Raw genomic sequence first — 24,013 nt, forward strand, 5'->3', positions numbered from 1 at the left:
AGAGACAAAATGTATGTGAAATGCATTGAAATAGCAATGTTTTACTATGTAATAATCATTTTTAAAAAAATGACATTTTTTAAAAATTTCAAATTTGCCGTACGTCCCGACGTCACAGGGACCGGAACACGGAAGCCGGATGCCGGCATCGGCCGGAGGAGATGGCCGGGGACGCTGCAGGGGACACATCGTGGGAGCGAAGGACAAGGTAAGTGCTGCAGGGACTCCCTGAGCAACGCCGCATGGTAAGCCCGAGTGTAGCTCGGGGATACCGCTTTTGGTACTCAAATTTTACCCCGAGCTACACTCGGGAATACCGCTAAGGAGGTTAACCTGCCTGTCCACCCTTTGTACAGTGAGCTGTACACGCACAGCCAATTGTACAAATTCGGCAATGCCGAATCTGACTAAACTTCCGCACATGCGTGGGAGTGACATCAACCCCACCCAGCCAATGATAGCGGCCAACAATCGAGACCTTGAAGCCGTGTGCCTGAAGATGTCAGCAGCCTGTCGGGGAGATCCAGGATGCTGGATCCAAGTTTAGTATAGTTCTGCTTTAAGTGACGTCATTTCGAGGTCCTCCGTCTCCTCTGGGTTCAGCTGCCGGACCTTATGATGATGTGGTGCTAGGCCCGCCCCCACCTCCTTTCTTAATGAAGAACTGTGCCTCCTGGGATATGTGACGTGCATATGCCAGGAGGCACAGTGGGCATATTGCAAGTCATTCGCCCAGATGAATGATGTGCTTTGGGTGCGAGCCCAAAGTTTTTTTTAGGAAAAAAAGTATACAAGAAATAAAAATGAGCGCTCTGCATGAAGTGGAGGGGTGGAGAGGGGGCAAGTTGTATTTGAGAGTGAAAATCTGCTTTAACACTGACACCTGCTGCAGATTGCAAGTGCAGTGCGTTTTGAATGTGGCGCAGGAAACGCACATGGAACATGGGTTTCCTGCACCACATTCTGGTGTGAACTGGCACTGGGCACTTTTGAGCTTCATTCATTGTGCTACAAAACGCTTAGCAATTAACAAGCTCTGCCATTCCCAGATAACTCCTCTTACCCTATGGGACAGTTCACACAACATAATCGCACTCCAGATCTGTTTCTACATGTGCATTTTTAAAGCATTATGGTACATTTTTTATACATTTCCGTATACATTCCAAATGCTTTCTTTCCTGTTTTTTTTCCACAGTACTAGAGTCCAGTACGTTTTTGATGCGTTTAGGGCCAGATCACACCATAGAAACGCAGTCTGGATGTGTTTCTGTATGCAAATTTTTTACAAGTTTTGGTGCGTTTTTGATGCGTTACGGTTCATATTTTCCCCTTTTTCTTCAATTTAAATAAGGACATGTGCGTTCTTGGTGCGTTCCGGTGCTTTTTTGATGCATTTTACTGCATTCCAGTATAGCTCAGTATGGAAAAAATGCAGCATTGTTCTACTTTTTTTCTGGAACTGACTTCACTGGTGTGAACTATGCCATCGGAGACCATGTAACCTACGATGAATGCATTTTTGATGCAGAAAAATAAAATGCACTGGACTGCATGTGGTGTGAACTGGCCCTTAACCACATTCCATTAAAAGAAAATTGCAGCATGTTCTACTTTTTTGTTCTGGAAATAACTGGAACTGACCACATTAATGTTAACTATGCCATTGGTAACCATATAACCTACTTTCCTTGCGTTTTTGATGCAGAAAAATGTACATATTCGCCAGCACATCATGGATCTCCAATATGGTCCATAGAGGTTTTTATTGCAAAAACAATCACATCACAAAGGAAAGTGCAATGTTTCGGAGCCACGTAGGAAACCTTCGTCAGGCATGTGAGCACATGCCTGACAAGCGGGTCCTGCATGGATCCTAAACGTTGCACTTTTTGTGCTGTGATCTTTTTGCAATAAAAACCTATTTGGACCATATTGGAGATCCATGGTGTACTGCCGAATATGTACCTTTGCTATTATGTTTCCAGTCCCAGCTGGTAGTTGCTACAACACCCACCATTGATGAGCCATATTTCCAGGAATGTGTGCAATGGGAATATAGATAAGTTTGATGCAGAAAAACACACTGGGCTGCACGTGCTGAACTATCCCTATAGCCAGGGCTGGTACTTCAACTAGGCAAAGTAGGCAGCCGCCACAGCACAGGCCTGCACTCTCTCTGTGTGACCTATGGACCTCTTGTATGAATGATGATGGGATCTTTACTCTGCACAATTGTCCCACATCTTATCCACACACATGACCATTTAGTACATATATATACAATATATATTATACAGTGCTCAGCGTAAATGTGTACACCCCATTTGAAAAGTAAGATTTTAATTGATATTTCAATGAACACAAGAACACTTTCCAAAATTTTGACAAAACTGAGTTTTATAGAACATTTTTTTAGCTCATTACATGAAAGTAAGGTTAATAATATAACTTAGATTACAAAATCTTCAGTTTTACGCAAATTGGTTGATGCAAAAATACTACTACATCTAGTATTTTGTATGACCTCCATGATTTGTAAGGAAAGCACCATGTTTTACAGGCATGGAATGAACAAGTTGGCGACATTGCAACATCGATCTTTCTCCATTCTTCAAGAACGATATCTGATAGAGCCTGGATGCTGGATGGAGAGTGATGCTCCACTTATCTCTTCAGAATTCCCCATAAGTGTTTGATTGGGTTCAGATCAGGAGACATACTTGGCCACTGAATCACTTCACCCTGCTCTTCTTCAGAAATGCAGCAGTGGCCGTAGATATGTGTTTTGGATCATTGTCATGTTGGAAAAGTACACGACGACCAAGGGCACGGAGTGATGGTAGCATCTTCTCTTTCAATATAGAACAGTACATCTGTGAATTCATGATAGCATCAATGAAATGCAGCTCCCCGACACCAGCAGCACTCATGCAGTCCCACAGAAGGACACTGCCACCACCATGTTTCACTGTAGGCACCATGCATTTTTCTTTGTACTCCCCACCTTTGCGACACCATACAATTTTAAAGTCATCAGTTCCAAAAACATTTATCTTGGTCTCATCACTCCAGAGTACAGAGTCCCAGTAGTTTTCTTTTTTTTCTTTTTTAGCATGGGCCCTGGCAAGTTCTAGGCAGGCTTTTTTGTACATGGGCTTTAAGAGAGGCTTCCTTCGTGGATAACATCCATGCATGCCATTCCTCTGCAGTGTATTCTGTATTGTGTCACAGGTAACAATCACCCCAGTTTTGGCTTTCTACTTCTTTAGCTAACTGCAGTGAACTTTCATGGCAATTTCCTTCAACCCTTCTCATCAGAAGACGCTCCTGTCGAATTGTTAACTTCCGTGGGCGGGTCTAGAGGTGACGGGAGGAGGAGGGAGGGGACAATGGTCAAGGGGAGGGAAGCAGATGCTGATTGATCATATGGGACACTATCATGCCATAAATGATCCTTCAGCTGAGGGGAGGGGCAGCAGAAGGGGAGGAGGAAAGGACAGAGGTAGATGCCGGCTGTCTATGGCCAGTGTAGCAGCTGAGTTGCGACTCCTTCCAGTGTTCCTCTCAGACTCAGTCCCTTCTCTCAGACTCAGTCCCTTACTGCAAACCAGCTGGCGGCTGCTGATCACTGTGGAGTTTTGTAACTCTGTCTTTACTTTTTTTTTTTTCTCTGAGTGGTTAATACAGTTAATATTTGGCTAATATACACTGGTCAAAAAAATTAAAGGAACACTTTTTAATCATAGTATAGCATCAAATCAATTAAAATCCTGGGATATTGATCTGGTCAGTTAAGTAGCGGGGGGGGGGTATTAATCTTTTTCAGTTGCTTTGGTGTTAATGAAATTAACAACGGTTCATTAGATGGGCAACAATGAGATGACCCCCAAAACAGGAATGGCTTTACAGGTGGAGGCCACTGACATTGTTTTCCCTACTCATCTTTTCTGTTTTTCACTAGTTTTGCATTTGCCTAGGGTCAGTGTCACTAGTGGTAGCATAAGGCGATACCTGAACTCTACAGAGGTTGCACAGGCAGTCCAACTGCTCCAGGATGGCGCATTAATATGTGCCATTGCAAGAAGGTTTGCTGTGCCTCCCAGCAGAGTCTCAAGAGCATGGAGGGGATTCCAGGAGACAGGGAGTTACTCTAGGAGAGCTGGACAGGGCTGTAGAAGGTCCTTAACCTATCAGCAGGATGGTATCTGCTCCTTTGTGCAAGGAGGAACAGGATGAGCACTGCCAGAACCCTACAAACAAAACTCAAGCAGGCCATTGGTGTGAATGTCTCTGACCAAACAATCAAAAAGAGACTTTATGAGGGTGGCCTGAGGGCCCAACGTCCTCTAGTGGGCCCTGTGCTCACTACCCAGCATCATATAGCTTGATTAGTATTTGCCATTGAACACCAAAAATGGCAGGTCCGCCATCGGCGCCCTGTGCTGTTCACAGGTGAGAGCAGGTTCACTCTGAGCACGTGACAGACGTGAAAGGGTCTGGAGAAGTCGTGGAGAACGTTATGCTGCCTGTAACATCGTTCAGCGTGATCGTTTTGGTGGTGGGTCCGTGATGGTCTGCGGAGGCATTACCATGGAGGGACGCACAGACTTCCACAGGCTTGACAATGGCACCCTGACTACCATTAAGTATCAGGATGAAATCCTTGGACCCATTGTCAGACCCTACACTGGTGCAGGGGATCTTGGGTTCCTCCTGGCGCACGACAATGCCCTGCCTCATGTGGCGAGAATATGCAGGCAGTTCCTGGAGGATGAAGGAATTGATACCATTGAGTGCCCCCCCCCCCACTCGCCTGACCTAAATCCAATAGAACACCTCTGGGATATCATGTTTCTGTCCATCCGATGCCGCCAGGTTGCACCTCAGACTGTCCAGGAGCTCAGTGATGCCCTGGTCCAAATCTGGGAGGAAATAAACTACTGAGTACCATTTTGAGTTGCAATGAAATTTCAGCAAAATAGACTAGCATGCTGCATCATTTTTTCACTTTGATTTTTGGGGTGTCTTTGAATTCAGTCCATATCAGTATAGATATCCATGATATTTTTTATTTTATTTATTCCATGATGGAGGAGCCCCCCCCCTGTCTGCCTTTAGGCAATCTTTGAAAACTCACTTCTTCATGGAAGCCTACCCCACCTCCACCTAAGAACTGTACTTGAATCACCTCCACCAGATCATCCCCCGCAGCTATCACCTTTTGTATCACCTCCCCCTTCCTTTAGATTGTGAGCTCCAGGAGCAGGGCCCTCACATTCCTTCTGTCCTGAAATGTATTGTAATTGTACTGTCTCTCATATTGTATGCGCTGCGCAAACTGATGGCGCTATATAAATCCTGTATAATAACACTAATGCATGAGAGTATAAAAAAATACAGTGAGCGCTCCAATGGTCAGCAGCTGAACATTCAAGGAAAACACATAAAAGTCCCAAAAATATATATATAAAGAAAATGCAGCGCTGCATTTTCTTTATATATGTATAATAACACTAATAACAATTTTTCCCCATTGGTTTCTGATGCGTTTTCCAAATGTTCCTTTCATTTTTTTGTGCAGTGTATATTTGTCATTAATATTGGTGCTAGTGGCATCTTACGGCACATATTTTTGCAAATGAAAAGAAATTTAGTAGTTTCATGTTTTGTTGATTTTATATTTTCTGTGTTTTTTAAATGTATTTTTTTGGAAGGCAGGGGCGCAACAATCTGGTCTTGCCTAGGCCGCAAAATAGCCTAGCTCCGGCCCTGTTTATAGCATAGCCCAACCAGGTGAACATCACTTGTATGTAGCTTTAAGATGATCCTTATAAAGGCCAGAGACGGGCCGTTTATCGGCCAAATTGTCGGCCGATAAACGAAAAAAAATTGGTTGGTGCCGTTGCTGCCAACAATGTCGTTTTTCGTGGATTTTCCAGCATGACCGATAAAAATAAATGAGAAGATCCGCGAAAAACGGCTGACGGGCTGGCCCCACTAACGGTGTGAATATCGACCAATTTTTCATTCAGACGAAAATTCGGCCGATAAACGACCTGCATTAGTGCAGCAACAGACCTGAAATTCCGAAAATATGCTTAGAAATCAGTATAGAGCTCAGCAGCCTGCAGTCGGTTCAGGTCTTGCCGTTCCCACGGTAACCAGCTGTACCAAGCTGCCCTACTGCCTCCCCCATCATGGCGGCACGCACAGTACGTGACGTCTTTACGTCGGCACAGCGGAGAGGGGCGGCACGCGCTGGTGGTGAAACCGCATTGTTTGTTTCAAAGGAGGAATCTGGGCCGAGCTGCGGCCGCCGTACGGAACCCGGAGCTTCGCCAGGACAAGCCAACGGATCTGAGGAAAGGGAGACCGCGGGGGGATTCCGGGTCCCCCTTCCTGCCGCCTGGTCGGGGGAGGGAGCCTGGAGCGGAAGTCTATTGTGGTGGGATCCGTGCCTTTTGGCCGCAGTCTGCGGTCACATCGGGAGAAGCAGTAGTCGCCATTAGCCGCTGAGGACAGTGACAAGCATCGCTCAGCAGGTAACGCTGTATAATCCTCTCTTTCCTCATACAGGCCCTCAGCGGGCAGCTCCGGCCTTCCTCCTCCTCCCCCTGAGTTCCCAGCCGGCGTCAGTGGAAGGAGGATGGCCGCTCCTCGCCTTCCCAGGCTCTGTATACTCTGCTTTGTGCGCTTGTTTTGTTGGCCGCCATGTTTGCTGCTTCTGGCTGGCTGGGCGGCTCGACGCCGGGGAGTGGAGGGCGCGGGCCCGGCCATGGCGGCTCTCTCCCGGGGACTCTAACGGCCACCCATTGATTTGAACGGGCCCGGGAAAAGTGTTTGGTGCAGTGACGTCACGGGGGCTGGCGGCTCTCCCAAGTTTGAGGGGGAAGGTTTAACTCTTCATCACCTGGAGGGGGAAACATGGTGGGCCGGGATGTAGTGGGAGGACTTCTCATTAAAGGGGGCGTCTGCTGCCAGGAAGTTCACAAACTCCACCACAACTTCAAGGCCCAGTCCGCCCCGGCCTGTGTTCAGTCAGTGTGCTTTGTTTACATGGAGCCAGCCTTCCTGCATCTCACTTCCGTCCCTTCATAGTTAAAGGGACACCTGCAGCCTGGCATTAGGCAGTGTCCACACTTGGGTCTCTTTGTTGCTCCTCACAAAAGTTGTCCATAGTGGATTGCTTTTCAGATACGCTGAGCAGGTGTTGAGGTGATGTATATCCTCTCCCAACCAGCTGTTTTAGGCTCCATTCACACTTGTGTGACTTAATTGTGATTTTCATTGCGCCTGTGGAGGAGGGCGACTTGGTGCGCCTGTGGAGGAGGGCGACTTTGGCTTTGACCAAGGATGTGTTGTACAAAGTCAAACCCAAGTCAGCTGTAAATCATTCAGGTGCGACTTTCATGTAATTTTGGAGAATTTGCATTGAAGTCTATGGCCCTCAAGTCGCATGAAAGTCAGACCAAAGTAGTGCAGGAACTACTTTGAAGTTGCTGCCACTTGAAGTCGCGCATATATGAATGGTACTCATTGGGAGACATGGGGTGCGACTTGTCATGCAACTTCGGACCCCAGAGTCACATGACAAGTTGCACAAGTGTGAATGGGTTCTTAAAGTGGTATTAAACCAACAAACATTTCTAGTTACTTGCACAGAACACATCCGAGCCTTCTCTTCTTAGGTCCCTACTGGTGGTCCCGGCTTGCTTTCCTTAGGTGAGTGCCCCTATAGGAAGCCATTTTCTACAGGGGTACTTGTGCGGGCTCGCTGTCTGTTTCTATTGACAAAGACAGCGGGAATCAACCCAGCTCCCTCATCACTGGCTTTGATTGACTGTCTCAGCAAAGCCAGTCAGACAAGGAAATGAGAGAAGAGCTGCAGATGGGCACAGCGCTGGATTGAATGAGGCCTCAAGTAAGTGGAGGAGGGGGTGGGGTGAGGGGGTTACTGATGTCTAAACATTTTTTAACCTAATGCAGGGAATGCATTAAGGTAAAAAGTGTAGAGGCATTATAACTACTTTAATGCGTTTATTGCATTAACAGCTTCCTGGCCGCGCTATAGCGGAAACACTGCTACAGGGCGGCACGGATGCTCAAAATCACGTGTGTGTATATATACATATGATTTTGCATTTCCATGTAAGGGGTACATGCACCCTATCCGGTCTATTTGTGGCTGCGCTGCCAATCACCAGGTCCCGGACGGTGATTACTCACCAGTGCCTGGTGATTGCCGAGCATCTCCGACGGGAAGAACCGTTTGTAAACAAAACGGTTCTCCTCCCTGTCAGCTCATGCACACTGCTTTGGATGGCTGTGCATAGCACATGCAAAGCAGTGTGCTTACAGTGAAGTGCACAGACGCAGCACTTAGTAAAGCAGCATGCAGTTAACCCTTTGATTGCCCCTCATATTAACCCCTTCCTGCCCAGTGCCATTAGTACAGCGTCAGTGCTTTTTTTTTTTTTTGGCGCCGATCACTGTATTTGTGTACTGGGGATGTCAGTGACACCAAGTCAGTTCCCCCCATCCCCCCAGTATCAGGATGCCTGCTGCAGTCCTGCTATAAGTCGCTGGTCATCGCCATTACTAGTAAGAAAAAAAAAAAAAATCCCAGTATCTATACCGCCATTTGTAAACACTATAACTTTCACGTAAACCAATTAATTTACACGTATTGGGTTTTTTTTTTAGCAAAGACATGTCGCAGAATACATTTTGGTCTAAATTTATGACGAAATTTTATTTTTTTTTTCATTTTTTTACTGGGCATGTTTAATAGCAAAGAGTCAAAAATGTTTTTTTTTTCCTCTCAAAATTGTCAGCCTTTTTTTTTTTTTTAAAGCGCAAAAAATAAAAACCGCACAGGCAATCAAATATCACAGAAATCTCAGTACGTGGGGAAAAAAGGACGTAAATTTCATTTGGGTTCAGCGTTGCATGACCGCGCAATTGTCAGTTAACCTCCCTAGCGGTATGATTATGTGCATATTTCTGTGCTGAAAGCGGTACTTTTTTTTGCATGGAAATATGTCGGTTTTTTTTATAATAGGCCTGTAATTTTTAGGAATAACTCACTGAAATCTGTCCGCACAAGAATCTAGTAAACATCCTGGGTATGTTAAAATTTGAAACCCGAAATCATAAATTATAATTTAATAAATAATCAAAAAAAAATAATATAATAATAAATTTAATTCAATAATTTAATCAAACCAAAAACACTGAAATTTGACATATATAGCGCCAAGTTCACACATCACTGAGCTCAGTTGCGGAATCGTTTTCAGTGTCTGATGACGGATTTCCCCACGAATAATTCTGCAAGTGGTTCTGATTTACTATCGCTGTTCTCTAGCTGGTCTAAAACCACTTTTGACCTAAATGGACGCTTTTTGCACACCATGGACGTTTCTCAGTTTCCAGGCAGAAAGAACAGTAAAAATGCAGGCAGGGCACAGGACAAAGCACTAGGGACAAAATCTATGTGAAATGGTTTGATACAGTAATGTTTTACTATGTTATTTTAGTGTATTTTGTGAATGTCACTTTTAAAATTTTCAAATCTCCCGCTGGTTCCGGCCCCCGTACGTCCCGACGCTCATAGGCACCGGAAGACGGATGCCGGCATCGGCCGGAGAAGATGGCCAGGGACGCTGCAGGGGACACATCACGTGAGCGCAGGACAAGGTAAGTGCTACAGGGAATCCCTGAGCAACGCTGCAGGGTATTCCCGAGTGTAGCTCGGGGTTACCGATTTTGGTACTGAAACTTTACCCCGAGCTACACTCTGGAATACCGCCAGGGAGGTTAAAGTACCGCAAAAAATGGCCTGGTCAGGAAGGGGGGTAAATCCTCAGGAGGGCAAGTGGTTAAAGTAAAAAATGTTTAGGCATCAGTATCGCACAGCCCCCACCCATACTCGCCTCCGCAATCGATCCTGTGCCTGTTTTCAGTGGCTCTGTCTTCTCTTCATGCACAGGATAGACTGAGATCAAGAGCCATTGGCTCATGCCGCTGTCCGGCAAGTCCTGTGAAGAAGGACTTCGTTCTGTGGTGGACTCCACAAGTGCCCCCATAGTAAGCAGCTTCCTATGGGGGCACTTGCTGACGAGGAGGAGCCAGCAGTGCAGGTGGGGGACCCAAGAAGAGGAGGTTTGGGCCACTCTGCAATTCCATTTAATCATGTTTGTTCATAAAAAAATGAGTTTACAGTCACTTTATAGTAAAGTGTGAAAAAAATGTAGCGCTACTCTCATATGTTCCTAAATGCAAGTGAACTACTAAAAAAGCTGATATATTAAATATCAAATATGTGAAATAGTATATCAATTTTTAGAATTCAAATAACTAATCATATAATAATAATGTGAACAAAATTACAACTCCAATAGTGATAGTGAAGACAAATTATTTCCAACATTAAATCAACTGCCAGTAATACGTGCTTCTATAAGTATATATGTATATATATATAGATAGATAGATAGATATAAAGTGTACGTGTACATAAATTTCATAAATACCCCGTAACGTGAATATTTCCAAACAATGTGCATATATGTGAAACAAACAAGTGTAACTGCACACAAAAACTATTTTCGTGCATATAAAGTCCAAACACAAAAATGACCACACTTAGATGAAAAAACACTTGTGCTGATATTTGTGCAAAGAAGTGGGTTGGTGGTTTGAGCAGAAGATCATCCGACCACCGGCTGGATCAGCCTCTCACCTTAAAGACTCGACCCTTGCGAGTCTACACGTATAATAGGATCCCTCTCACAGATCCTCCAGGTCAGATGTCACTCCATACGACTGCTCCCACTGTATAAAAATCTCCCTCTAGGTATCAGCCCTTCAATAGTGGCTCCTCTCCAGGCAGGATCACAAGCTGCACTCAATCAACTTGTAAACATCAAAGCTCCAACCTCATGCTTCTGGATGTACTGAATGCATGGGTGTACAAGGGTGTACAGAGGTGTGCCAAGATGGCTGCCATGCCGGAAGTGCGTCACAGTACCATGTGACTTCCTCAGGGCCCTGAAGCCGCAACCTGTCACAGCCTGGTGCCCACAGTTGAGATGCCGGTGCCAGGAAGAGAAGTGACGGGTGAGCCCAACGCTGGACCCTGGGGCAGGTGAGTGTGTTGAGTCAGAAGCTATAGTTTTGTAGCTGCTGACTTTTAATAAAAATGAATGGAACTCCGCTTTAAAGATATATCTCCTCCTGGGCGTGGCCCTCTACTCGGAAAGGCAAAATCGCGCATATATACATGGTTTTGCGCAGATTCTGTCCAGTGCTGTGAATCATAGCCCGTGAGAAGACATGTAGCTCCCACTTCTGCTCAGAACTTGACGGCAATCGGAGTGGAAGTTCTGCCTCCCCTTGCCCTGCAGCCTTCTGGGACACATCACAGGTCCTAGAAGACTGCGGGACCACTAATAAAGGGCAACTCGCGAATGTGCAGTGGTACTTGGTAGTGTAGCTTTGTGGATTCCCTTAAAGTGGTAGTAAACTCAATTTTTATACTTTTACCTACAGGTAAGCTTATAATAAAGCTCAGCTGTAGGTAAAATGAATATCTCTTAAACGTGTACAATTTAGGAGATATTTTAGTTAGCCACAGCCTGTGACCTCACCGGAGCATGCACTCTGAAGGAACGGCATACCTGTGCTGTTCCTTCAGAGCTTTGTGTTCCGGCAATAGCTCCCGTGCGCAGTGCTGGGGGAGTGACAACATCGCGGCTTCAGCTGCAGCCCGGGAGGCTGGAAGGAAGACCAGGTGAATATGGAAGCCTCTGCAGCAGTGACAGTGCGCCGCTGGAGTGCTTTGTCCTCAGGTAAGTCTTTCATAATGTGCTAGTATGCGATGCATACTAGCACATTGACATTACCTTGCAGGGCAGAATACTTGTGTTTTTCTTTCAAAGAAGAATTGGTGCGGGTGAGGACATCGCTGGATCCCTGGACAGGTAACTGTCCATATATTAAAAGTCATCAGCTACAGTACTTGTAGCTGCTGACTATTTTTTCTGGGGGAGACTAGAGGCCTTCTTTAAGTCCATATCACTCTTATAATTATATTTTAATTTATATAATTAATTTTATTTTAGTTTTTCTCTCAGCTGCTGCATAACTGCTTTTTACTGTATGTAAATTTTGAATACTTTTGCAGGGTTAACCTTTTTGTGTTTCACGTTGTTTATACAAATGTTTTCCTTAGTTACTTGTTGCTATGTTTATAACTTCCTGCAACTTTCGTAAAGCGACCCAGACTCAGACCACAAAACCAGTACCCTTGATCTTTCTGACTTGTTCCACTTTCTCACCACTATTTTGCATATAGACTGCATGCTTGAGCACCCACTGTGAGGTTGACTCTTGAAGAAAGATAGGAGGAGGAAAATCAGTGTGCCCACAAGTCAGTGTTCACAGTTTTGAAGTTCTACAAATGTTTGTGTTTAGATTTTAATTCATGGCTGCGTAAGCTCTGTAACTTGGTATTGAAACATAGCAGCACATGTGTAAGTAGCTACATTGCACTTTAATTGATGAGCATTTACTTATTCTAACCGATTAGATATCCTGGACTGTATAGTGGATTCAGGCTAATGAAAGCAGATTTATTTATTTTTTTTATACTGGAATAAAAGCCTATTGCAGTGTTATGGCTGTATACCATGATTATTATGCTTGGTTGTTCAGTATTGTAACTCCAAGCAGTTCAGTGTTTTTACTTTTCTTTTTTTCTAGTGTAACAATTTTGCAAAGTATTCAAACTACAATATTGCATAAATTGGAATACCTGTGATTGCCTAAATGTGTACTATTTAAAAACCTTTATACTGAAACTGGGACTACTTTCGTTGAATAAAAGTCTTTAGATCAGTTAACCATGTAAGTATTGTGGCAACCTTCGTTGCAGAGTGTTACTTGCATCTGCTATGTAGATACTGAAACGGGCAATTCTGCCAATTTCAACCTGAAGGATGTGAGAGGTATAGCCTGATATAATTAAATTCAGTTTCAGTATTGAATCTGTGTCTGGAGAAAAGATGAGCAAATCACATTTACATAAAATGAGATCTTTCTGCTGTAAATGTACTAAGAAGCAGCTGTGATCATTTCTATTCAGGTCTGGGGTGAATGGAGATAGTTAACTATGGCAAGGACATGGGATATCACTGGGATGCATTTTTGGCCAGTGATGTCTCTGGCTGCTTAAAAGTAATATTCCAGGTTTTGGTGCACTAAAAATAGTTTGTCTTGGCCAAGCTGGCCCAAATGAACTATTTCCATTGCAAAGTGATGGGGCCTCTGTGTGTGTTGCAAAATAAAATACTTAAGTAGTATTAGCTACATAGAGTAAGCAACACTATGTTCTCTCTACAGTATGGGCAACTTCCTCTCTGCTGCCAGAATTATAGAGTCAGGCCGCGTGCTTCTTGGCTATTCAGAGGAAGCATTGTATTTTTGTCAGTAAACACAAGGCTTCTTTTGATTGGACAAGGTGGAGAGGTGGGCGAATAACATCACATTACCCACTTTGGCCTGTCACAGGAAGCCTTGTGTGTTTATTGGCAAAAATACAAGGATTTTCCTGAATGGTGGAGAAGCACTCTGGAGTGACTCCCTTTTAATTCTAGCAGCAATCAGCCAGACTGCTGCTGCAATACATTGCCTCTTACTGAATGTAGCTAAGGCTATTGTAGTGTACTATTGCACAAACAGCGGCCGCATTGTTTAGTAATGATAATAGTATATCTGGGTCACCTTGGCCCAAAGACTAAAGTGCAATGAAATCTGGAATTCTACTTGAACGTTTGTTGGGGCAAATTTAAATATTTCCATGCTTTCCCATGTTCTATGACGTTAGCCCTTTCATTGCTGCCGGCATAAGGGTTCTGGCAGTGTCGTGGTTTATTCTCAATCCGTTTTAAAAGTGTGGAAAAAAAAACGGAAAGGCAGCAAAAGGGATGACCCTACAAGTACAGAAAAATACCTTTTTGTCAAATTGTGGGCTGTCTTGTGTTCATTGTTCACTTCCTGTGTTAGATGAGAGAGGAGGAGGATCTGAGCAGTTTGGCAAAAGGAAAACTGAACAGTCCATAAAAATGCTATATGTTGTCAGCCCGCAAGATAAATTTTAATCTGAGTGCTTTTATGACAAACATGTATTTACCTGAATACATTTTTTTTTTTTTAAACCATAGTTTAGTGATTTTTAGTACTGAAAATAAATGATTTATGGCTTCAGTTAGTATTATTATACTTGGATTTTTTTGCTGCAGGAATGGAGACTTCTCCATTGTTCTTCATGAATGGATTTTTAAACAAGGTGTGTCTTAAATTGACATGCAAAATCTTTTTAAACTTTTATAATTTTCAAATCTACTGGCCCCTTCTATGAGGGGGGAAAATAAGAGCAGTTTTTATTTGTACATACTGTAAATACTGTTTGAATAGCCCCCCTTCCTCCAATATAGTTTGTGAAATAATATATTTTTGTTTTCTTTCAGATAATCCAAAATGAGGCGAAAAGGACGTTGGCATAGGGTCTCTGCACCCAGGACGTCTACCTCTCCCTGTAGTATTAAGCATTCTCCTACTCGAGAGACATTGACTTATGCCCAGGCACAGAGAATGGTTGAAATTGAAATAGAAGGTCGTTTGCACAGAATAAGTATTTTTGATCCTCTCGACATTATTTCTGAAGATGATCCTACTGCTCAAGAAATGAGTGAATGCAATAGCAATAAAGAAAATAGTGAGCAGCCACCCCAGGTTTGTTTACGGTCTAAAAGACAGAAAACCAGTAAAGGAAAAAAGAAAAGTGAAGTTCTTCCAACCACGCACGGACATGCTTCCACCAGCACTCTTCCAGAGCCCAAAGTACGTGTCATAGAATGTAGTCCTCCTTCTGCTCCCAGTAGGCCTGCTACATATTACAAATTTCATGAAAAGTCTTCAGAGGAGCTGGATAAAGAAGTGGAGTACGATATGGATGAAGAGGATTATGCTTGGCTGGAAATAGTAAATGAGAAACGAAAAAGTGAAGGACTTTCTGTAGTGTCTCAAGACATATTTGAATTCCTTATGGACAGGTTTGAGAAGGAATCTTATTGTGAAAACCAAAAGCAGGGGGATCAGCAGTCATTAATTGATGAGGATGCTGTATGTTGCATTTGCATGGATGGAGAATGTCAGAACAGTAATGTTATTTTGTTTTGTGACATGTGTAATTTAGCAGTACATCAAGAGTGTTATGGTGTGCCATACATACCAGAAGGACAGTGGCTCTGCAGGCATTGCCTCCAGTCACGTAGCACGGCTATTGACTGCGTGTTGTGCCCAAATAAGGGAGGTGCCTTTAAAAAGACTGATGATGATCGCTGGGGACATGTAGTTTGTGCTTTGTGGATCCCTGAAGTTGGATTTGCAAATACTATTTTTATTGAACCAATTGATGGTGTACGTAACATACCCCCAGCGAGATGGAAATTAACTTGCTACCTCTGCAAGCAAAAAGGTGTTGGTGCCTGCATTCAGTGCCATAAGGCTAACTGTTATACAGCTTTTCATGTAACTTGTGCTCAAAAGGCTGGATTGTACATGAAAATGGAGCCCGTGAAAGAAGTGACGGACAGTGGCACAACGTTTTCTGTAAAAAAGACAGCATATTGTGATGCCCATACTCCCTCAGGGTGTGTCAGAAGGCCTCTAAACATATATGAGCTGCCAGAGTCTAAAAATGGCATTTGTAGAAAAGGGACTGATAAATCAGCTAGGTCTACATCTAAGGTTAGGAAAAAAGCAAAGAAAACAAAAAAAGCGTTGACTGAAACGTGTACAGTTATACCAACAGTCAATGTTCCTGATATTCCACCTCAAAGGTAAGATGGTTAACCTCAGCATGATAGTAAAAAGTGTTTATTATTTAAGATGTGATGCTTATTTAATTTTCCTAAGGTATAAAACATAACAGAAAAACAATTGTAGAATGGTTGGGGAAGGCTGTGAAAGAAATATAGTAGACTTTTTAGTGTTTTTTTCCAGCTCTGTGACGTGCCTCCTGTGTGTGGGGGTTTTTTTTTGTTTTTTTTTTCTCCTGGTTACTATCTCTCCTTGTGTCACATGATTCCTCTCCTTTAAATTGTATTTGCACTTTTAGAGGTGTGCACTAATTCTCTATCCAGCAAATCTTTCCCAAAACCCTCTTCCCAATGAAAGGATGCCCTCTCTCCTAAGAGTAGGGGGTGACTTGTTAAAGTTTGCCTCTCTGGGTCACTAATGTCTGAGACCTATAGGTTCAGTCGGTGGTTTCAGGGGGGTAGAAAATAATGCAGAACTCTACCCCTGTGTCTTCTCAAGTCAACTAAAAACTGCCCAAGGTCAGTCAAATTTGCTAAGTGCTCTGAACCATCTCCTTGTCCCAGTGAGTTGTTGAGCCAGTACCTAAACAAGACCAAAGCCGAATGGGTGTATTTGTCCAATTCTGGACTTAAATTCTCTCAACAAATGCCTTCAAATTCCAAAATTTGAAGGAATCCGCAAGGGCAGTAATCACTTGTCTGGTACAAGGGTGTCTAGACCTCAAAGATGTCTACATACACATTTTCCTATTTATCTACCTCATCAGCGCTTTCTGTGCTTTGAGTGGCAGACCATCTTTTCCAGTTTGTAATGCTGCCTTTTAGCAGGTGCCAGGCTATTCACAAAGGATCCAGGACCTCTTCTCTCAAAACTCAGGGCATTCAGGTCAAAAGCTATCTAGATGACCATCTCCTGACCTTCGAAGGACTCCTCTCTCATTCAGCTGTCAGTGAACAACCACATGATAATTCAGATGCTTAAGACTTTCTGTTGGGTAATCATTTACAGAAAAAAAAAATCTCTACAGCTTTTTCTTTGTCTGTAATACTTTGGTCCTGGTTACTTCTAGAAAAGAAAAATCATTTTTTTGAGGGGGCACGCTTCAGGATTGAGGTCAAATAGACATACCCCAATAAGATGCTCCATGGGAGTTCTAGGCTTCCGAGGCTGTACCGTTTTGCCCAATTTAACAGCCTTCCATCGTAACATTCTATCAGCCTGGAACCAGCATGCCTTCCCTATCACTGGAAAGTGATCACCGCAAATGCCAGTCTTTCAGGCTGGGAAGGAGTGTTCTAGTCTCGTGGTCCAGGTAACATCTCTGGAAGCCAAGCTTCCTATCAACATTCTGCAGCTCAGAGCAGTTAGGATAGCTCTGTAACATTGGACCTCCCCTTCTGTGGGAACACCCACTCAGGGTGCTATCAGACATGCCAAGGCTGTGGCCTACATCAGCCGGCAAGGTGGGGCACTAGGAGTCATACAACCTTTCGGGAAGTAAGCCAGATAATCTCATGGATGGGAAACTTCCTTTCAAGGGATCTTTGCAGTCCTAATCCCAGGAGTGATAAACTGGAAAGTGGACTACCTCAGCCACCACCTGGATCAAGGGGAAAGGGCCCTTCACACAAACATCTTCAATCTGAATGTCAGAAATCTCAGGATGGAATAGATTCCAGCCTGCTTTGTCAAAGGCATGCGCTGCTCCACCAGAGCAGTCTACCTACTGACTTACCTAAAGGATTTGTGTTCAGCTTTGAAGAAAAAAAAAATGCACGTTTTTATAGAATTGAAAAAAACGTGCAATTATTAATTTATTTTACACTGGGGCCTGCAAAGCATTTGCAGTCGTGATCAGTGGAAATCAGGCTTTGCAGAAACTTTCAGCAGCTCTCTGCCTGCACATGGGACTTGTATTTTATTAATTTACAGATTGCTCCATCTGCACAGCCATACCGATTTTAAATGTGACAGTGGCAGCAGGGGAGAGGAATCCCTAACTGCTGTCTCAAAGGGCTCAGGGTCCGAGTGGGGCTTGAGCTTTGCAAATTGTTGCATGTTACCTCTTAAGTATGTATGTAATATGTTGTTAAAAGCTAAAATTACCCTCAAAACACCAGTCCCTTTTTTTTTGTTTTTTTTGTTTTCTGACACTTTCAGCCAAATTAGGATAACCTTCCTATGTTTGTTACATGTTCCCATTCACTTAGCATAAGTTAGGGCCAATTCACACCAGTGAGTTGATCTGCGTTTTAGAGCAGCAGTAAAACACAGATCAATGGAAGCATATTTGAAAAACAATGTGTCCCATTCACACCATAATGCTGTCTATGCATGTACATGGACATCAAAATGTATGTCAATGGATATCCACGCGTGTTAAAACACAACTAAAATGGATGGGAATGTACAGCAAATCAGTGTGCATTGGCCCTTTAAAGATTTTACCTACATTTTTACTTGGTATTCTCTAAATCCAAACTGAAGTTTCCATCTGGTATGTAATGTTGAGGGGGATTTTAAGTTAATGTTTACAATATTTTATTGTGCCTGTACTGTGTTGGCAGATTTCATTATCAGTTGTAAATTAGATTTTAATGCTGTCTGTCCTCTCAAAAGGTAAAAGATTTCAGGGCTATGGTCTTTCACTGTATGTTAAGGAGAGGAAAATTTAAGCTGGCTATAGATGGGTCGAATCTTGGCTGGTTCAGCAGGTATCGGCCAAGATTCTAACCATCTATGGGCAGGCTGATTGCACCCAATTTGATTGTTGTATGACTTTGGTACAACCAGCATGTCGGATTTTACATGCGATTATTTCCTGTGGCTATATCCGCTAACAATCTGTGTTCTCCCGGCAGCCTTTACAACCACTTTAATGCCTTGCTTTTATGAAACATCATGTTTTCCTTTTTGTTGCAGTTTGAAATATTATGATTATTAATCATAATAATTTATTTTAAGTATATGTTTTATGTTGCATGTTAAGAAACATTTATTGCATTTTTTCCTGATCTCAAGTTAAGGATTTTCATGTTTTTGTCTTGTTCAGAATAAACAAAATATCAAACCAGGTGTCTATTCAGCGGAAGAAGCAATTCATGGAGAGAGTGCATAGTTATTGGCTTCTGAAGCGACTGTCAAGAAATGGCATTCCTTTACTGAGACGGCTTCAGTCTAGTTTGCAGTCCCAGAAAAACATTCAGCAGGTGAGGTTATTTTAGATAATCATTGTCCACACAAAAGCCTTTGTGAAAATGATTTGTTTATTAAGGATGTTAACACCAAAAACCAGTAGTACTTGGAGTAAATCACTAGAATATATTTATTTTGGATGTAATGAAGCAAGGTTTTGTCTCCTTTCAGTTGTTCTCATTATGCAGAATCCTGATCTGTTGATATTCTCCTGCCATAAAAGCCTGGGCTGTGATATACATAATGTTATATAATTGACTAGTGGTGCACCGAAATGAAAATTCTGGTGCCGAAACTGAGACAGAAAATTCAGAATGCATGTGGCTGAAAACCAAACTGAAATTTCTGCGTGTATGGGAATGGGGAGGCTCCAATTTTTTTATTTATTTATTTTTTTTTCTACTTTCCTGTGTATATATTTTTTAACTTATGGTTTTATTGCTATCACATGGGGGACTAATCGTCCCCTATGTGATAGCATATGAGTGACAGGCCATCTTTGTAGGGGGGAGGGGGTGCAGTGTGTGCAAGGAGGAGGCAGGATAGTATACAGTGAGGGAGTAGTGTATACAGAGAGGCTCCCTCACTGGCTGTCACTATGGGGTTTATTTACTAAAGCTGGAGAGTCCAAAATCAGACTTCCTTCTGCATAGAAACCAATCGGCTTCTAACCTCAGCTTGTTCAATGAAGCTTTCGCAATGAAACCTGGAAGCTGATTGGTTTCTGTGCAGAAGTGAGTCTGATTTTGCACTCTCCAGCTTTAGTAAATAAACCCCTATATGTCAGTGCCGGTTTTTAAATGCAATTACCAGTGTTTTTTGTTTTTTTTTTTGTTTTTGTTTTGTTTTTTTCCTTTCACTATAGCGCAGAGAAAAACTTTGTTTTACCTCGGGAAAAGTAACTAAAAAGAAACTGTTTCTTTTAACTCAGGTAAAGTGACAGGTCATTCTCTGAGCTATAGTGAAAAAAAAAAAAAAAAGCCGGTAATTGGATTTAAAAAAACGGCACTGACATATAGTGACAGCCAATCACTGTATACACTGCTCCTCTCCTGCCTTTCTCTGCCACCACCCCCTCACATCTGCAGTACACACAGTCCCCTGTATCTGCTTAATTTTTCCTATTGGCAAAATGCCGATAGGGCTATTTTCAACCGATTTGTTTCGGTGGCTGAAATTTTGGTGTATCCCTATAATTGACCCTTGTGAAAACTTTTTCTGTACATTTTTTGAAGATTGCTAACAGAGTGACTGTTAGCTTTTCTGTTCATTGTTAGTTATGTGCCACAGTAAACATAAAACCCCCTTCACATGGGTGATCAGGTCTGTCTGTAATTTTTTTCATGTGGATCTGATAAGAAGGTCCATAAGTTCTTATGGACAGGCGGGTGTAAACGGATTTGTGTTTTTTTACATCCACCTAAATCTGTGTCTGATCTGGTCCACTAAAAGAAAAATGAAAATTGGTCTGTCCTCTTCCATTTAGGTGGAAAGGAGGGTATTGGGGTGTAAATAGACAGCGGAGTCCATGTACACCGGTCGCCCACAGAGCGGGCTCTGTCTGTTCACTTTTGCAGAGACTGAGTGGACATGGAAGTGTCATCTGCCTGCTCCACTCTGATCAGCAGGGGATTTGTGAGCTGATCCCCTGCCTGATTGGAAAGGATTCACCCTGTATGAAAGGGGCCTAATGTTTGACATGCTTGCAAATCCCTTTTAATTTTTAATTTAGAATTGATTTCTTTGTTTTAACTCTTTCAGAGAGAAGATGATGAAGAAGTTCAGAACTTGAAAAAGAAATTAAAATACTGGCAACGGTTAAGACATGACCTTGAGAGAGCTAGATTATTAATTGAACTTATCCGAAAACGGGAAAAGTTAAAACGTGAACAGGTAGCACTCTTTTACTTTTTTGATATGTAGTTTATTAATAATGAGGTTTCAGATTTAGATAAACATTTTTCAAATATTTTTTATTGAATGCCAGTATCACAGATATTCTATTGTAAATGTAAATACAGAAAAAAAGAGGGATTACACAGAATCCACCGAAGATTAACATATACAATATTTCTTAAATAATATTTGCTTAAATAGATATGAATAGCGCTCACTATTAGATGAGCATTTCAATATGTTTGAGCAACATGCTGTGAAAATGACAGGTATAAGAGTAGAATGTCTCATGCACACAGGTGCTGATCTTAGTTTTTATTTTTCCCCTTTCAGCATGTAAAAACATCTCTATATAAGACTGTGTCCATGCACATTTACGGGCCTATTAGAAGGAGTGTTTACAGACAGAGTGGAATAAACTCAGCACGCACCTGTGAACGCATTAACGCTAGCCCTGTAAAGCATATGCACATTCATGCATTCCAATGGCAAAAATAAATATTCTGCCCAGTAGAATGCATGTATGCTCATGTATGTGAAAGGAAATCTCTCCAAAGTAAAGGGAATCCCTGGTTGTTGGCAGACTTGGTGTCCACACTTAGATTTCCCCTCCTGTTAGGGCGCTTTTCCACTTCCCTGCTGTGGTTCCCCTTTAGTGCAGCATACCTGCAGTTTTCTTGTGAGTTGCGTGCATTTTCCCATAGACTTCTATCAGATCAGGCGTTTTTAGTGCGTTTTCTGAAAATCACCAAAAGTCCTGCATGTTGCGTCTTTGGTGCGCTTTTGGAAAATGCACCAAAAAAGCTTTCCATCTGGGGATAACGGTAAATGGACAAATAGAGAGTGTGAATCAACACTCGCCACCCTTCTGAGCCTTGCTTTTTCCTTGCCATTTTACTTCCCTCCACTTGCCCCCTGCCTGCATAGATAGGTTTATATGGAATGATATGGACAGGTGGCAGAGTGGACAGACGGATTTAAAGCATTGTTAGGTCAGAAGTGTGTTTGTGTGTGTGTGTGTGTTTGTGTGGTGTAATGGGGTCTGTAATATTGGTATTATACTTTCCAGTCTACCTGGTACTGGCAAGAAGGTCAGGCAAAGTGTATATTTGGGGATATATAAGCACTATATTTAGCAACCGGACCTCTTCGAATTTTAATTCAATACCCCTTATATACACTACGTTGCAAAAAGTATTGGGACGCCTGCCTTTACATGCACATGAACTTTAATGGCATCTCAGCCTTAGTCCGTAGGGTTCAATATTGAGTTGGTTCACCCTTTGCAGCTAGAACAGCTTAAACTCTTCTGCGAAAGGCTGTCCATAAGGTTTAGGAGTGTATCTATGGGAATGTTTGACCATTCTTCCAGAAGCGCATATGTGAGGTCAGACACTGATGTCGGACGAGAAGGCCTGGCTTGCAGTCTCCTCTCTAATTCAACCCAAAGGTGTTCTATCGGGTTGAGGTCAGGACTCTGTGTAGGCCAGTCAAGTTCCTCCACTCCAAACTCGCTCATCCATGTCTTTATGGACCTCGCTCTGTGCACTGGTGCACAGTCATGTTGGAACAGGAAGGGGTCATCCCCAAACTGTTCTCACAAAGTTGGGAGCATGAAATTCTCCAAAATGTCTTGGTATGCTGACGTTCTAAGAGTTCTCTTCACTGCAACGAAGGGGCCAATCCCTGAAAAACAACCCCACACCTTGAGACTCCCCTGCACCAAACTTTACACTTTGAACAATGCAGTGAGGCAAGTACTGTTCTCCTGGCAACCGCCAGACCCAGAAATGTACATCGGATTGCCGGACAGTGAAATGTGATTCGTCACTCCAGAGAACACGTCTCCACTGCTCCAGAGTCCAGTGGCGGCGTGCTTTACACCACTGCATCCAATACTTTGCATTTCACTTGGTGATGTAAGGCTTGGTTGCAGCTGCTTGCCCATGGAAACACATTCCATGAAGCTCTCTACTCACTTTTGTGCAAATCCGAAGGACACATGAAGTTTGCATGTCTTTAGCTATTGACTCTGAAGACAGTTGGTGACTTCTTCATGTGCATGCGCTGACCTCGCTCTGTCATTTTACATGGCCTTCCACTTTGTGGCTGAGTTTCTGTTGTTCGCAGTTGCTTCCACTTTGTTTTAATACCACGAACAGTTGACTGGTCTTTTTACACATTTTTTGGCCTCTTGCACATGGGGCGCCACAAGTTCCTGAGTAAACATCAGTAAATTATGATGCCCGTGTGCAAGGGGCCTAATAAAATTCTTACAGAACAAAAAGTGGGTGGATCTCCCCTTACGGGGGCTCAACCAACAATAAAACTGACAGGTGTTCTAATTCTTCTCCACTCTATCGAAAACTAAAAAAAAGGTGTTGCCTTTAGTTATACTTTAGATTGGTTGGTTGTAAAGGATGAGGTTTTTTGACCTTCATGCATTATATGCATGCAGGAAAAAAAAAAAACCCACCTATGTGCTGCTCACCTGAGTCCGGTCTCAATCCAGCAATATGCACAGGAGCCTCGGCTGTCCAGAGTCTATCTTCATGGGCTCCCACTGCTGTCAATCATAGCCAGTGAGACAATGAGAAAAGAGCAGGTGGTGGGGCCACGTCACAGCTCTGTGTCTCATGGAGGCATAGAGCGGGGCACAGGAGCGTGCACTCACCAGTCCCACCCATAGCAAGCGGCTTGCTATTGGGGGCACTAGTCAAGGGAGAAGAGCCAGGAGCGGGGGCACCCAAGAAGAGGAGGATTGGGCTGCTCTGTGCAAAACCATTGCATATAGCAGGTAAAAATTACTTGTTTGTTATTTAGAAAAAAAAAACAACCCATTTTAATATCACTTTAATCTTTTCGACATGAATGAGGGAGCAGTGCATGAAGTGCAATGTTTTTGACACTTTAGTCTACATTTTATGAATGCACACAAACCTAATTGAACTATGACTTTCTTTGCTTTTTATTGCAGATAGTTTACCAGGCAGATGGGCTTTTCTGTAATATTTTATATATTTATATACAGTGT

The 24,013-nt window shown here is 42.9% G+C and overlaps 1 protein-coding gene across 5 annotated transcripts in view; it reads left to right on the forward strand.

The window, feature by feature from the left end:
• Positions 1–6,248: 6,248 nt before the first annotated feature.
• Positions 6,249–24,013, forward strand: part of BRD1 (bromodomain containing 1) — an 82,657-nt gene continuing 64,892 nt past the window's right edge. For all 5 annotated transcript variants that reach the window (XM_089684735.1, XM_089684742.1, XM_089684750.1 and 2 more), the window contains exons 1-4: positions 6,249–6,545; positions 14,535–15,908; positions 18,941–19,097; positions 20,845–20,976. In XM_089684735.1, coding sequence (XP_089540861.1) covers positions 14,545–15,908; positions 18,941–19,097; positions 20,845–20,976 — 1,653 coding nt within the window. In that variant the 5' untranslated portion in view covers positions 6,249–6,545; positions 14,535–14,544. The remainder of the gene's footprint in view (positions 6,546–14,534; positions 15,909–18,940; positions 19,098–20,844; positions 20,977–24,013) is intronic.

Source organism: Staurois parvus, unplaced genomic scaffold, assembly GCF_062004578.1.
Source record: "Staurois parvus isolate SC_StPar_1 unplaced genomic scaffold, SC_StPar_1.0 ptg000019l, whole genome shotgun sequence".
NCBI classification, from domain to species: domain Eukaryota; kingdom Metazoa; phylum Chordata; class Amphibia; order Anura; family Ranidae; genus Staurois; species Staurois parvus.